Here is a 17,101-nt window from a genome sequence, read left to right as displayed (position 1 = left end):
CACACGTAACACATGTGGCGTCTCCTTGGGCTAGTGACTGTGCCACTTTTCACCCCGCAGTGAATGAGTACCCTGTAGGATGAGATGACAATGGTTGTTAACCTTCTAGGGCAGTCATCTTGGGTTGTATACTCCCCAGGGAGCTGAGAATGAGTCTTGAGTGCACATTGATTTAGTTCCTGGGGTTATAATAGCGCTTTGAGCAGGCCCCTGAATGGTGTGGAAATATGTGCAATATAAATAGCCTGTTATTATTAGATCGAAAAACGAGGACGAATAAAATCTCGGCAAGCTCAACAATTATAACCAGGGAATTTGGCCATGAAGTTTAACTTAACTATATTTTGATCTGATATGGAATATCAACAATATTATTGGTCAAATTTGCAATTCCTTCCATTGATTTACCCACTTGAACCAGGATATAGATTAGACCAGTAGAACCGCCTCATCTCTTTTGAAGTTAGATATCTGTGGCAAAAAATACTATTCACAAGAGAGATGGTCTCTACTTTCCAAAAGTCAATTTTTACGTTGTGTCGAGCAATATCCCAGCAGCTTCAGACTTTGGCGACCACAATTCACAACTTTTGAGAGTTAGATACAATCGAGCATGCTCTTTCAAAGTGTTTTATGGTAGACATGTGGAGGACGTTTCCAAATTTGACACATCAGTGACCAAAATGATATCCGATGCAATTCCCTATTTTGACTTGTAACATACATTCCTGTGCTTTTTCAGGTGAACAATCGACTTGCGTTTGCATGTGTGTGATAGGACTCTTGCTGTGGTTATTTGATTAGGGTTACACCATGTACATGCAAGGCTTCGGGAAAACTTTAAAAAACTTTCATTGTAGACATGTAGAGGACATTTCCAAATTTGTTGCTATGCTTTTTATTCAGATGAAAAGGTGACTTGTTTTTGGATGTGTTTGTGGCAGACACCACCGCCGGGGGAGTATATGCTCACCTTTTCACAGACACCTGGTATCATAAATAGTTAATAGTAATTCATAAACACCTGCTCATGATATAGTCGGACTCGTACAGTGGACTCTGAGAGTTTTGTCGCTTTTATATACTTGTCTAGTTAAGGTACTGACTAATAACGATGAAATATACTCGACAACAAAAGTTCCTGTGACACCAATAATTTAGTGTATTTTTCAAACAAGTAAAGTTTGGTTTTCAATATTGTAGTATATGTATCGAATCAAGTCACAAAAACGCAACTGCTACAGAAAAGCATGCATTCCATGCAAAAGTTGACTTTAACTTTTGCGTTAACGGGATTCCATATGCATTGTTTAGCATCCCGCTGATAACAACCACTCAGAAAAACAACAAAATTACAAAATTATTTAACATTACGAAATGCCACGCCTGTCCGAAAATGAGCGTCTGCGAGCCATTGGTATGCTTGAAGCAGGATCGAGTCAACGTGATGTTGCAAGGCAATTTGAAACACCGTTTGGCAACAGACAAATGAAGTCAGAGACCATCCTTGGAGTGGCAGGCCACGCGCAACCAATAATCGACAAGAAAACTGGATTCGAACAACACACCTACGAAATCGATTCCAGCCAGCAACAGTGACCGCAAGAAGCATCCCTGGCCTTCGACGAATATCTTCACAAACCGTACGTCGTCGCCTCAGATGTGCAGGGATTGTCGTCAGAAGACCCGCCAGACGTCCCATTTTGACAGGAAACCACCGTCAAGCACGTCTACAGTGGTGCAGACAGCGTCTACGCTGGACGGCCATGCAGTGGGGACAAGTTCTATTCACTGACGAGTCTCGTTTTCACCTCAGCCACACCGATGGACGGATTCGAGTGTACCAACGTCGAGTTGAACGTTACGCCAATCATTGTGTCATGGAAGAAGATCGGTTCATGGGCGGCAGCGTTATGGTATGGGATGGGATTACAGCAAGACAGAGGACCCGTTTGATAGTGGTAGAGGGAAATATCAATGGACAGCGCTACCACGACAAGATCATCGGCCCTGTTGTTCTACCGTTTTTGCGTCGTCATGGCCCAGGCATTACCTTTCAACATGACAACGCCCGGCCTCATATTGTACGCCTTGTTCAGGATTCTCATCAACAAAAGAACGTGAATGTCATCACCTGGCTTGCTAGCTCCCCTGATCTCTCACTAATCGAGCACATGTGGGATGAGATGGATTGGTGCCTTCGACGTCAACCACGTGTTCCACAGACACTCCAGGAACTTCGAACATGCTCCAGCAGATATGAACAGATATCCCACAGGACTTGATTTGTAAATTGACATTTTGGCATGTCCAAGTGTTTTATGAAATCACCCATTTTCTGAAGTCAGTATGGCAAATGAAACCATTTGAACACCTACAGGTGTCTTTTATCTGTTGCAAACAGAATTTGTTTCAGATTTGGTAAAAAACATAACTTTGCATCAAATCTTATTCAATGTCACAGGAACTTTTGTTGTTCAGCATATGTCAGAATAAATGGAGAAAATATGTTCCCCAATGAGGATGTGACCTCGATCTCCGCTTAATTAGAACCCACAGCTGTGTCATTCATCTGTATAGAAGACAATTAGCATTTTGATGAAATCATTCATACGCGATTGTATTTTTAGTTTATGATAATAGAATAATAAACGGAAGTAATTAAAAATTCCACGTAATGATGTCTCGCAAAGCATGATTAAACACACATCCCACTTCTTTGTGTAAGTGGTCCACTTGGAAGCGTGCACACAGAAATTGTGCAATTTAAAATGAGATGTTGCCTATTGGTGTGCACGATTCCTCCCACATACAGACTTGTTTCCTTTGGTGTGATGGTTCTTCCTTTCATCCTGCAACCTGTAACCTGGTTATCGACATGGATCCTCAGTATCTATTTGCATATGCCTTGAATGAAAAAACCCAAACTGTTGTATTATGTAACTGTGTCATTTCTATGGTTTCGGATTTTACGCCGCGTTCAGCGAATGCTTACGTCTATCAATATATCGTTGAGTCGTTGGGGTAGCCATATGATTAAGCGTTCTCTCATCACGCCAAACCTCTGGGTTTAATTCCCCACCTGGATACAATATATGTGACGCACATTTCTGGTGTCCCGTGCCTTGATATTTCTGGAATATTGATGAAAGCAGCCTACAACAATCGATACCCACTCACTCACTCAGTCATTCCCTTTTGGTAGTGTTTCATAAGCATGTACACTGTACTATTATGGATATGGGAAGGGTTTGGTCGCTTTTATGTCCTCGGTGTTTAGTCATATTTTGGTAAAATAACGGCGGGGACAGCATAAAGGGGCTTCACACATTGTGTCCCATGTGGGGAAGCGAACCCGGGCCTCTATGATTCCGTCCACATCGTGATTATGTGTTTATGAATCACTATCAAATAGTGATGATACAGCTGTTCACGAAAAGGTGATCATGTCCCACCCAACCGGTTGTACCATGGAGTTGTTGGAATATTGATCCATAGAAAGGGAAAGTTGACCACTGGAAAGTTGAAGTTATCACCCTTGTCATACAGCCCTGTGGATATGTTTTGTCACTCTGAATCTGTATGCATAGATCTAATCATATGAAACAGTAGTCCAGGCGGTTTCACTGATCTCTATTTCTAGTTCAGGTGCGTAAATTAGTAGAAAGGAATTGGCAATTGGGAATTGAACGAGCAATGACATACCTGAAGGTAAAGTTGAACTTTTTGGCCAATTTACCCTTTGATTTGATTTTGCCAATCCAATCAAACATTAAGATTCATAATCATAAAGAAACAGGCCAGCCCAAGGGGATGCTTACTTCTTGCCTAAATGTCCTGACTCAGAATTCTACATTGATAGTTTCGATGAGGAAGGACAGCATTTCACACACTGTTTTCTTATTGATTTCGATTTAGACGAATTGTCCTGAACTTTTGAACGTTTGGTTCATACTATGTACAGCAATTAGAGCTCAAACGTGAAGGGGTCTGCCTCCAACATGCATGCTAAGTCCATGAGTCTGTGTATGGACATTCTCCAACACCTTAAGACTATAAATCCCGCGAATAGTTTTCAAGACTCAGGGTTTGCATTGATATAAAGTTTCGCTTATTAAATATGGAATATATTGTAATATTAAGTTACCTCGTTTTCGTTCTCAAATACCCCTATGGGGCTACCATTGAATATTACCTATTTTATATTACTTTTCATTAATAATACTATTCCTATTGGTGTCACAGTTGTAGGTTAGCTTCTTTCTAATATTTTTCTTTTTGTAATGAATAGAAATTAATAATCAATATCCCTCAGAGTAAGGTAATTGTGTTTAGTAATTGTGGTCCTTTGAAGACATATGAAAAAATATAATTTGAGAGTCCGTACTCGAGATCGTATCAGGTCATATATATCTGGGTGTACAACTATCTTGATCAGGCTTTTTGTAAGTAACACAGAAGACGTTAGCGCAAAAGTCATCAAAGGAAGGAATACTTCAGTCGTCATGGATGTCTGTTTTCAGATATTTGATGTAAACGTTTATGTAGCCAAGGTTTTAGAATTTCATTCATCCTCTGACAATGAAACTAGTACTGTCCATGATCGCTGTTGTTAATGTCTTAACAGACGTTTACCTAATATCGTAGGTAGAATAATTGTTAACAGGGTTCCTATTTAAGTTGTACACTATGTAAATATCATAAAGTATTGGTTGAGATTTATGTCACAAGTAGAAAATGCTATTCTTAAACATATAGTTTTCCGTATTTATGAGCATTGACTGGTTAAACATGTTTGACATCTACTGTGAAATTTTTGTTGTATTCGTGTGGCTTTCTTCAGTTTCAGGTGCAACAGAGTGTGGGGAATGGTGTTTTATTTGTGTCTACTTATAAGCATGTAATGGTAATTAGAATCTTGTGTTGATGTATTTATATTTGGAATGCTGTTATGTACTTCTGTTGCTCTAGCCATTCTCTTATGTTAGAAAGTGGAAGAAAATATTATATACCGAGGAAAAAACGGTAAAGCCCATTTTGTGTTGTACCAAAAATAGAAATATAATCATTTTAGGTTACAAGGCACATGTAGGAAGATATTAAAATCTGTGTCGTCTGCGTTGTATTTAGTACACTTTATGTTATTGTTTTATTACCGTGTTATCTCCATGCTGTTCCGTGCTAGTTTGCAACTTCATCTATACTCTCTGTTAGGAATTGTATGCTCTGACAATGTATAAACGGCGGGAGTGTCTTTTATTGGATGACATGCATAAACCAAGTCAGCGAGCCTGAGCACCAGTCCCGTTAGTCGCCTCTTACGACAAGCATAGTCGCTTTTACCGGCAACCATGGGTTGTTGAAGACATATTCTATCCCGGATCTTCACGGGTCCTGTTGCTATGTAATGTCGGAGTTATAATTCATAGGGTTCAGCATCGGAAAATTAAAAAGAGTTTGCATTATATCTCTCTTGTATCAAAACTACTAATGTAATAATGAGTATCAGTATTTAGCAACATGCCAGCTATTTCATGACAGTAACTGGACAAACAAGTGACTAAAAGGATCAGCAACGTTTCATGCAATCGAGTGATCATATTCATACATATATCTCATAAACTTATATGTTCTATCTTTAACACCCCAGTCCACAGCTTGACTAAAAGCGCATTCTGATACACAGATTCAAAGGCAGCCTTAAGGTCTATGAAGGCACAGTACGGTCTACCTTACTTCTGCAACAAATATTTATTTATTTTTGTATTAATAACAAATATGTTTGAAAGCCTCTTCTGAATCCTGCCTGTTCAGCAATGATGAACAGTTACTAAAATTTGCCTTAAACAATTAAAGTAACATATTAATACAAATGTGTAGTGCATTTTAAAACACCACTGTATCCCCGGCTTATCGAGACTTCAGCAGCAATACCTCCAGTAAACTTATCAAAAGTTATAATTTGGTCAAGTTCAAATTAACTATTTTTAATGTTTCTATCTTTTTATATGAGATAGCTACGCGATAAATCACAAAGAACAATGAAGAACGTCCACGAAGAATGTTCACGATAAAACATTGTTCTATCGTGACGTCGTTTCTGGAGAACTTGATGACGTCGTATACTGGACGACGTCATTTTTGAGAGGGGAGTATCGAATGAGCTGTTCCCCGTAGATGTTTTTGGGCACCGCAGATAAACGCGGTGGCTGAGCGATCACATCTAAAAGGGGAAGAGATGACAATCGGTATTGTTGGAAAAGGTACAGGTAATCGACACGAGGATTGTGAGAATATGTGGGAAATACCCACCTGTGCATAAAATTCTATTGATGGAGTCATCATTATTAAAATACGGTTAATTATATTAAAGCTTATACATTTTATCCATATTCTTATAGAGGCTTACATAATATTCATATCTCATATAAGAAATAAATAACTCCCACTCGTCGTTTATTTCTTAATTATACACAACTTGTAGTTTAACTTGTTGACACACAGGTCTTTGTATTTCTTTGCAGTTGTATATTGCTGACGGTCTCCTGAACTATTGGAAGAATTTAAAGCACCCAACTGTGCTCATGGGATATGACTGGCCTCAAAGCTGTCTTGACCATACCAGTTATATCCCTTTGGAAAACGATGATCACATGCATCGTTTTTTCTCACAGGGTTTAGCACCGGTTTGCATCACGTTTGCAAACAACCCAAATGCAGTGTCACGGTCATAACTGGCAAAACATTTAGAGAATGTAGTGATCTTAATCGTTGTTTGGTTCATCCAGTTCTGCATAACGTCTAATTTATCCTCGTGCCAACTGAATCGAGTTTTAGGGTGATTTAACATATGATTCTTTCTTAGGTTTATTAAATACACATTAAAAAGAGAATGTAACTTGAAGGTGGCTTGACTGTACTTGATCGACTATATCAAATTATGAGAAATGTGGAAGTGAATTTTCCACTGCTATGACGTAATCAACCACGCTCTGGTCTTCATTTGCCAAGCCTGTGAAACTTCCAATCCAGGCATCTGCACAAAACCTCCCATTACATATTCTAAGTCAAGTCAAGTAGTCCTAAACCTCTGGTGTTAAATAAACCTTTGAGGTTCTAGGTAAATATAAATTGTCAATGCAAGAGAACAAGCATTGAACAAATCTGTGACACCATTCTATTGTCCATTAATTTCAGGAATGGAGAATTGTTTGTTTATCTCCAGCAACATTTCAATTAATTTGCATGGAACTATTTCTTTACTTTGACAATTGAAAGATTTCAAGTTTTTTTGGAAAACATGTGCCGCCGGAAGGGTTCGAACCCGCATCATATGATTTGAGGACGTCTACTAGTTGACCACAGATATGGCGACATATGACGATATAGTGTGAAATATAACTATTAAACAGTTTGCATGATACTTTAAAGCTATTATGTATTCAATGTTGTTTCTAAGCAGATTAATGAAAGCAATGTTCATATTTAAAGCAATTAGTTAAACCTTTGGCGAGAAAAAGGTAAAACTAGGTAAATATATCTTACTATATAGTGGTCGCATTTTACAAGTTTTTAGTAATCGTTATCAATTTGGAGTTTGTCATATCTCATGACTGCTGGCGTTTGTCAAATGCCATGCGATGAGCAATTGGTGTACATGTGGCTATGCAACATTGCTCATTCCTTTGTCCAGAGACAGACATAATTCCTAGTCCCGCCTGGGATAATTATGTGTGTGTTTTGGCACAGACATAGTGGTTTGAATGCGGCATGAGAGATGGTTGATATCATCTTGCCATATTTCTTCCCAGGTTATAACCTTTAAATATTTGACAAGTTTCAAGAAACTATTTCAAAGAAAATTGATGTGAATGTACGATCGTGCTTGACAGTAATGAAAGAACGATGTTACCAAGGATACCTTATATCACGGGGATTGTAATTTGAACAACGCCATGACTTTAGTACTTTATGGCAGCATAAAGTACAGCCGGTACCTTTCATCTTTTAGCATCTTTGAATTATAGTTTATGTATAGTTTAGAGCTAAAATATGTTTTAAAATTATACTGGAGCTCGCTTGACGTGCGTCTTGTCCCCATACCACCAGCTGGCGCTCTCTTCAAGTAGACTTAATGTATGCGCCGAATCTCGAAAAACCAGGATACGATGCCAAACCACACAATCTTTGACCAGAAATAATCTGTTGACTTGATATATTTTGCGCATGGTTTTGTCAGTAAGTTGACAATACACTACACACCTTCTTCTAAGCAGTCCACTACCCCTGTGTCGAGTTGGCAGAAAAGGCAAAGGTACAGAAGAAGTCGAAACCAACTAGACACGCCAGCTCCATGCTGTCTTAGATCAGCAAAGGGGGTATCATTACACAAGTGTGCGAGTATTTTTGTGATGTTACACAGACGTGACATGTCAGGGTATTTATTCTATTTCCCTTCGCAGGATGGATCAAGAATCAAACGAAGAAACAACTGTTTTCATTAATAAGGAAAACAAAAACGGAGGTGAAACAACCGACCCAGACAGATCAACCCCAAAAAGGGCCAAGTGGGACCGGAAGTTGGACTTCATCTTGTCCCTAGTTGGGTACTCAGTGGGTGTGTCCAATCTGTGGAGATTCCCCTATTTATGTTTACGAAATGGCGGTGGTAAGTGTTATTTGTAATGTATATGACACTGATTATGTTGTTGTTTAACACGGCACTCAGCATTTTTCCAGCTGTTTGACAGTGTATGACGGCGGTCTGTAAATAATCGAGTCTGGGCCAGGCAGTTTATGGGGTATTGCTTAGTGCGGCGTTAAAAAACAACACATCCTCTCTGACACTGATATGAGATTAGATAATCGTGTTCATTTTTTTATGTCAATTTAAGGATATAAAAAAATCCCAAAATAAACCAAAAAAATGTGTTTTGTCAGAAAATTAATACATGACAGCGTTTACAAACAAAGCTAGTTCATAAGGAATTATATAATAAGTGTACCCTAACATTTTCCAGGTGAATACATTACAAATTTACTGTGTTAAAATACTATATGGAGAATCATTTAATATGCAGTATACTCAAAGACAAAAGTGATTGTGATGTGGAATGTTTCACTGACAAACCTTTACATGTAGTTTTGGATTTTGAGGACGCCAACTATTTTATGAATCACGGAGTAGACACAATTTATGGATAGCAACTTCTTTAATTACTGCAAAGGCGACGTTTCGATATAGATCCTGCAGAATATATATAGTAGGTGGACGATTAACAGTAACAACAATTGCATGTACCAAGTTCATCATTCAGTCTTACTTGACAACAGTATACGGATCTAAACCGAAACGTCGCCTTTACAGAAATTTAAAAAGTTGTTATCCAAACAATGTGTCTACTTTGTCATACATCAACTTCTAAGTAATGCCTATCGAACAGAATAATCACGTCAGATACCGTCTCTGTATCGCAAAGATTTCGTACCAACCATCTTCAGCACAGGTTTCAGACAGCAACTCTCACAGCCCGTACCATAGGTCGCTACATCTCTCATTTAGGCTTTCGTCTTGATTATTGCAATGCCCTTCTGTATGGGTTACCAAAATACCAGCTCGCAAATATTCAACGTGTTGAAAACGTAGCTGCCAGAGTGGTAGCCCGTGCTAGAAAGTACGAACATTGTACACGTGTACAAATGCAACTACACTGGCTCCCGATCGGAAAGCGCATCAAATTAAAAAGACTTGTGTATACTTAACACTTCATGACATCGGTCCACCTTACTTCAGTGAATTCATACATCAATAGCAACCAGTAAGATCATCCTGACCTGGTAACAGCCAGCTCGTGTTTGTGCTCCAGACCAGAACTATTTCACTTGATGACCGATGCCTTGCAACATTCCCTTCAACATCAAAAGTGCCAAAGATATAAACGAATTCAAGACACTGTAAAAGCATTTTTAATCCAATCCGTCCACAACTCTCATTGAACTCTCATTGTCCACCAGACTCATGCAAAAGCGCCTTTGAGCAGGTCTAATCTTGTAATTTGCATTCTCTCTTAGTTTAACTCATGACAAGCTTTTGTTATTCATCCAATACTAAAAAATATATTGTTTTGAAGGTGCTTTTCTCATCCCTTTCTTCTTCTTCCTGCTTGTGACGGGAATTCCGTTGTTTTACATGGAGGTCTGTTTGGGGCAGTTTTCCGCAACAAGTCCACTATTCGTTTGGAAGTTGTGTCCTCTTTTCAAAGGTAGGATCATTGTAAATAACTTGTTTTGTAAGCCTACAACGAATCACCTGTTTCATTAAGACGTGTACCATGTTGATCCAGATCATTATTTTGAGTGCACGTGTCCTCCTCCTCCTCATTAATAAAGGCAATGGGTTATCCTAGAATTAAAAGCGTTCTCTCGTCACGCCAAAGTTCCGGGTTCGATACCCCAGATGGGTACAGTGTGTGGTGCCGATTTCTGGAGTAACCGTCATAATATTCTTGGAATATTCCTAAAAGCGTCGTAAAACCATACTCACTCCGTCCAACGTCCATCGTTGCGACTGTGTACACATGAAATTCCTGCACTTTCAATTTTAAGAATCATATAATACTTCGTTTTTGTATCCATTATTTCAGGTATAGGATGGGGAGCATGCATTGTGTCAGGAATAACATCTATCTACTATGTCGCTGTAATAGCATGGAATATATTTTACCTGATAAATGCCTTTTATCCAACACTGCCCTGGTCTACTTGTGACAACTGGTGGAACACTGGCTCGTGTATTGGTCCTGTACATGGTAATGCCATTACCCTGAACAGCAGCATGGCTGTGGCTCTGCTCAATAGTACACCATCTTCACTGCTGGAAGTCATCAATGAAAGCAGTGCCCTCTCGAGGAACACTTCCATGATGAATGTATCTGTAGCTGTAGAAGAGGCCAAAACAGCCACCGAAGAATTCTGGCAGTATGTCAAATTCAGCTTTGCTCAACCAGTCCGACATAAAATTCCAAATCTTTTGGCAGGAAAGTTCCACTTCTCATCAACTTCTACATGGTGGCATGTTGATTTAACGCATTTGATAATTAAACTTGTATCTATGACCTCTTTTCTTCTACATGACGTTTACGTCAAACGCAGTTTTTAGCATGATTTACCAGGATTAAAATAAGAACATCTAATGCAGTGTTGATGAAGTAGTACCCTCCTTGTCTATTTAAGGTACTACGTGTTACGCAAGTCTGACAGTTTGGAAGAAATGGGGAGCCTCCAGCCTCACCTGGTGGGATGTCTCTTTGTTTCCTGGCTGTTAGTCTTCCTGTGTCTAATTAAAGGTGTAAAGTCGCTGGGCAAGGTACATCCATACTTTTTTAAATATTTTTACACCATAGCGTAATCAAGTGGGCTTTTCATAGTAATCAAGCCTTCGATAACAAAGCGACAAAACCCTAACCTTATCCAATAGAAATCTCTACGTAAAGCAGAGTCGATTGTACAATTCCGACTACATCATGCTCATGTGTTTATGAATCACTATCAAACAGTAATGATACCATATGTTCGCGAAAATGTGAGCGTATCCTGCCCCATCGGTGGCACCCGGCACAAACACATGCAAAGGCAAGTCAATTGGTCACCTGAAAAAAAAACCATGGGAACATATGGTTCAAGTCAAAATAGGGAATTGCATGGGTCATCTTTTTTAACACTGATGCGTCAAATTTGGAATGTCCTCCACATGTCTACCATAAAACTTTTTGATCGCTTTACCGAGGCCTTGAATGTTGTAAACTTGATCAAACAACTTCTGCACGTTAAGTGTGTCTTTTGTTACGGCGCAAAACCTGGAATGTGGCACTGTGCAGAAGCTTCTTTCATTTGTTGATCACTTCGGTATCTCTGTGTGTTCATTTCTGTTCACATATCATTTGTGACTTACCTGAAGCAAGAGGTTTATAGGTCGTCCAGAGAACATCATAGCAATACCATATATATGTACAAGACTTTGGCAGTTTTTCTCAACAAAAAGGTGAGACGGTTGGCCCAATCGTCTAAGGCGCCGACATTCGCTTGCAGGGTTGCGTCACTTGGCACCTTTGAAACCTATGATCGAATCCCGGTTCGCCCCGATTTGTTTCCAGGATGTCAGCACAATACCCGTGCTCATTGGATTAACCAAAGTGGCTAACGTCTGTGACGTGCTTCACTTCGGACTTTCTTCCCATATCAAGCTGACGCCACGATGTAACTGGAATACTGTTCAAAGTGGCGTTAGACCCAAATTTCTTATTCATAACATGTGGATTTGTCGATGTTTGGAGGGTAGTTTCACAGGCAATGTACGATCATTCATCAGAAAAAAATCGTATCTGGTTAGGATCCTCAATGTGTGACTGAAAAAAAATGAAATGTTTGCTGACAGATGGGCCTCCAAACATTATTCACCCATCGTATCACCAAATCGGAAAAGTGACCATATGTTCCTGAATTTGAAATAAACAGTTTCCTTAAATGTCCCACAATATTTGAAATTGCAGGAACCACCAACAGTTTAACTTAACTAAATTAACACCATTTTGTATTGGTGCTGTTGAAGCATATGCCAGAAAATGCGCCAATACAAAAAGATCAACCTTTTGAATGCCGTTGTTCACAGAAGAAATACAACTCTCAGAAACAAACCAACTTCATTTCTGTCAAGACACACATGACTTTTCAACTGTATTTGCCACGATCAAACATTATAGACAAATGTATCCACGGTTATTGTAAAAAATGGAAACGAATGTCTTCTTAAGTTTACAATAAGGAGACAGCATGAAATGCTGGGCTTCTTCGTTGATTACGTCCATGTGAAATTTGGGGTTAGGTAGGTATCCGGATGAGCACTTAACAATTATGCTCCACTCATTGCTGGTCTGTTCTGCAAATGAATCTGAATGGTTGCGAGGATTGTCAAAATTAAACTACGGGAATTTACCCAGACTTTCCATATAAGGTATATCGATGATCTGATACCATTAAATAATGGTCAAATAGCCAATTCCTGTCCACTATTTTACCCACCCGAACTGGGAATAAAAGACCATGAAACCCTCCTCATCTGCTTTCAACTTTCTAATACTCATCTTTCCCTTTATGTCAAGAAATGTTCCAGCAACAGTTTCAGGGTGCCATTGCTGACGCAAGATTTGGTCGCGTTTTCATGAGCCCCAGGTATCAGTGATGTTAGTGATTCATAAACATATGTTTATGACATAGCCGGAATCGCACAATGGACTTTATGAGATATTTCTTAAGGTTAGGAAATTGGCTTTGTCGCTTTTATTTTCATATGATGAAGGTGGTGTATGGTGTACACAGTGTGATATATGATTAAAGTACACACCATTATATATTTTAAAATGGTGTATGGTACATGTCATATATGATTGTAGGTGGTTTATGTGACGGCGCTCTTCCCGTATCTCCTCCTGACCATTCTGCTGATCAGAGGGCTATTGTTACCCGGGGCTGTGGATGGAATCAAGTTCTATGTCTACCCTGAATTCTCCAGACTAGCAACTTTCAGTGTGAGTTTAAATAGGACTCCAAAATAATATTGTCGAGTAGGTGCATGTATTTGAACAACAGCCCTGGCGCGTCAGATGACTATGGGAGAAAGTGATTAAGGTCTTAGACTTTTCCAACATTCGTGAACAAGGATTCCCCCATGAACAAAGATCATAATCAGGACGAATCCTTGATTCGGACACACAGTCGTAGGATGTGATGAATGGGCCATCTCTGCAATTTAATACCCCTGAATGCTGTGCCCATATATGGCGATTACTACACGAGTTGATTCAAAACGTATCTAACGAGCGAAAGGTATCTGACGGGCACGAGTGCAGTAATCCGTTCCTAAAATCGCACCTTTGAAGCATCGAATGGGTGCAGTTTATCTATTCATTTGATCACAGTGGCGCGCAGTAATACATAACACCATGGGCATGAGTGCTTTAATCCGATGTGCTGCTTCTCATAAATATTGTGACGCAACTCAAAATGGTTTTTTGCCACATTTGTTGATTATCAAGGCGAAGATGATAATGCAAACTATATAGATCAGATCAAGTAACACGCTTGATGCCGAGTTAAATATTTTCACCTCAAAGAAATGAACGAAAATGTACAACAATGTTTACTTCCGTATGGCATCACTACCGGTGACCGACTTTTACAAAATGCCGTGTGCACTGACAACAGAGACGGGATTTTCAAAGGAGGATTTTCGTTGATTAAGGGATTTTACGTAAATGTGTCATGTAAGTAATTAGAAACAATCAGGCCATCTGCATACTGTTTTATATTTTCCAGTGCAACCAAGAGAATTAGTCAGAAATGTAGATAACTAAAGTCGACGTTGTGCGTGATTTTGCGTCAGTCATGGCGTCACTTTTACGATTTCTGTTGAATGTACCTGATCATTGTATATTTGTAATTCCATAATTCGTGCTCCGATAATTTTCCAATAAAAATTCTCAAACGCGTGAGCAAATGTATGCAACAATCAAACGAATGGATCTCTCACAATACGAGAAAACGCTAGATCTAGATTGTGTAAAATCTGAGTTTTGCTTTATTCACATTTCAACAAGTACAGTTTTCCGAGCACAGTGTTCGTTTCCACACCAAATTAATTTCGCTTGATTTCATCTAGATAATTTGCATTGGTGATAAAGACCATTTGTCATTTAATTCTAAAATGTATGGGATATTAAAGGATGCATATATGGCAGCTGAGTTTGAAATATACATGATCTAAAAGCGTCTCATAACCGGCATTCGTGACACGTGATTTTGTAAACACAATCCAATATGGTGAAACGTACATGTCGGTGTTCGTGTTTGCGTATTTTTCAAAACATTCTAAACGATTCTAGGCTTGTCGTCGAAGTTTCAGAATTATTATCAGTGATTTGACGAAAAGCAGATACCCGAGATCATTAATATGCTATACTTAGAATTAAATTCTTCGAGTAAATATCCGACATATAGATTTCTAGACACACAATAAATAACGCCCCGAATGGTGATTTGGCGAGATTTACGATGTGCCTAATTTGCAGAGGTCACTTTCAGTAATTTTACTTTGCCTAAAATGTCAGTGGATGATATCACAGGAGAGGAAATTCAAAACTGTGTATGTGCGTGATGTATTTTGAATTTTATTCAACCACGAAGTGAGGATTGAAGAGGAGGGACATATATGGTGTAATTTGTTTGATTTACGTACTCTCTGAGCAGACATGTACACACTGTCTCACCTGACAATATGAATGCATGTGTTTCTTCATATTAGTATAGATTATATGTACAGGAAATCGACACATATATATTCATTACCAGCGCACACGGGTACATGTTAGAAATATCAATGTTGAATTTGATTGAAAACAAATATAATTGTGATTTTTACAGGTGTGGATCGAGGCAGCTATACAGGTGTTTTTCTCACTTGGTCCAGCATGGGGATCGATAATGACTATGTCTAGTTTCAATGACTTCAACAACAACTGCTTCAGGTAGGTGTCATGTTGTCGTGCAGGTATACACACCTGTATACGAGTAAGGGAATACTGCATGTCTGCATCTATCTACACACTACTGTCATATCCAGAGATCATTACTAATAGGGCACAAAAGACCACGTGGAGATTCCGGGTAAGAAAGGGTCTCCAGATCAAACCTGTGCTGGCCGTAAGAGGCTTAATGGATTGGGTGGTCAGACTCGACGACTTGTTTGATAGTGTGTCATCATACACAGCATGGATCGTAGCTCTCAATGTCATTGGATTGTTTGGTACAGACTGGAATATTTACAGACCGCTTTCGTATTGCTGTATTATTGCTAAATGTGGTGTTAAAGAACAACAACGCAAAAGGTCTAGACATAGGATACGCGGATGACTCCTTCACGCACAATAATATAATGGTGAAGGTTTTTAACTAAGTTGAATGTTGTGTGCCAGTGAAGATGCATACATGTGTACACGTTATTGAACTCAGGGACTCCATCATAGTTAGTCTTGCTGATGGTCTGACCAGCTTCTACAGCGGCTTTGTCGTCTTCTCCGTGGTTGGATTCATGGCCAAAGAGGCCAACGTTAGCGTCACAGATATAGCTACACAAGGTAGGTCGCTTTGGCATATGTATGATATTCCAAGTCACAACACATCCATGTAAAGATCATATATGCTGACGTAATGAATGTAGAAATATCAGTTTTACCAAGCTGAGAAACACCATTCAGTGTCCGTTGAGACACCAGCTGTATATTAGTAATGAAATATTGTTCGATGGAATTGTTTCAGGCCCTGGTCTAGCATTAGTAGCCTACCCAGAAGCGATCGGCAAATTGCCTCTACCCCAGCTGTGGGCCGTGTTCTTCTTCCTTATGTTGATCATGCTGGGCCTCGACACTCAGGTGGGGTCCAACACTCACACTAGTGTTTATTGAAACAAAGACTTATTATTCGACTAACATAAATATATCATCAAACAAACTAAACCAACTGATCAAACATAACATATCAAATAAACACTCCGCTAGTGTCTTACATGGGAAAATAGGCAAACAAAATATACATAATTGACTCTCCGTAAGTCTTTCATGGGAAAATAGGCAAAACAATGTACCAAATAGACACTCCACTTGTGGCTTAGATAGGAATATAGGCAAACAAAATATATCAAATAGTCACTCCAGCAGTGTCTAACATAGGAAAATAGGCAAACAAAATATACAAAATAGACACGCAGGTAGTGTCTTTCATACGAAAATAGGCAAACAAAATATACAAAATAGACGCTCCAGCAGTGTCTAACATTGGAAAATAGGCAAACCAAAAATACCAAATAGACACTCCACTCGTGTCTTTCATGGGAAAATAGGCACACAATAATACAGAATAGACAATCCAGCATTGCCAAACATAGAAACACAGGCAAACAAACTGAACAAAATAGACCCTCCGGTAGTGTCTTACATTAGGAAATTAGGGCGTATCGATGGATGTCGGGACCGTATGTTGTGCTCCTTGGGAA

At 39.1% G+C, this 17,101-nt stretch overlaps 1 protein-coding gene across 1 annotated transcript in view; it reads left to right on the top strand.

Annotated features, from left to right (window-relative positions):
• LOC139450681 (sodium- and chloride-dependent glycine transporter 1-like) overlaps positions 1-17,101 on the top strand; it is a 32,679-nt gene that overhangs the window by 10,683 nt on the left and 4,895 nt on the right. Inside the window, exons 2-9 of the mRNA XM_071232487.1 lie at positions 8,463-8,668; positions 10,131-10,262; positions 10,644-10,977; positions 11,233-11,365; positions 13,449-13,583; positions 15,475-15,578; positions 16,063-16,187; positions 16,369-16,481. Coding sequence (XP_071088588.1) covers positions 8,464-8,668; positions 10,131-10,262; positions 10,644-10,977; positions 11,233-11,365; positions 13,449-13,583; positions 15,475-15,578; positions 16,063-16,187; positions 16,369-16,481 — 1,281 coding nt within the window. The 5' untranslated portion in view covers position 8,463. The remainder of the gene's footprint in view (positions 1-8,462; positions 8,669-10,130; positions 10,263-10,643; positions 10,978-11,232; positions 11,366-13,448; positions 13,584-15,474; positions 15,579-16,062; positions 16,188-16,368; positions 16,482-17,101) is intronic.

Source organism: Haliotis cracherodii, unplaced genomic scaffold, assembly GCF_022045235.1.
Source record: "Haliotis cracherodii isolate W230 unplaced genomic scaffold, xgHalCrac1.p SCAF_10, whole genome shotgun sequence".
Classification (NCBI taxonomy): domain Eukaryota; kingdom Metazoa; phylum Mollusca; class Gastropoda; order Lepetellida; family Haliotidae; genus Haliotis; species Haliotis cracherodii.
The sequence above is the reverse complement of the archived record's forward strand: the minus strand, read 5'-3'. Positions and strand labels throughout refer to the sequence as shown.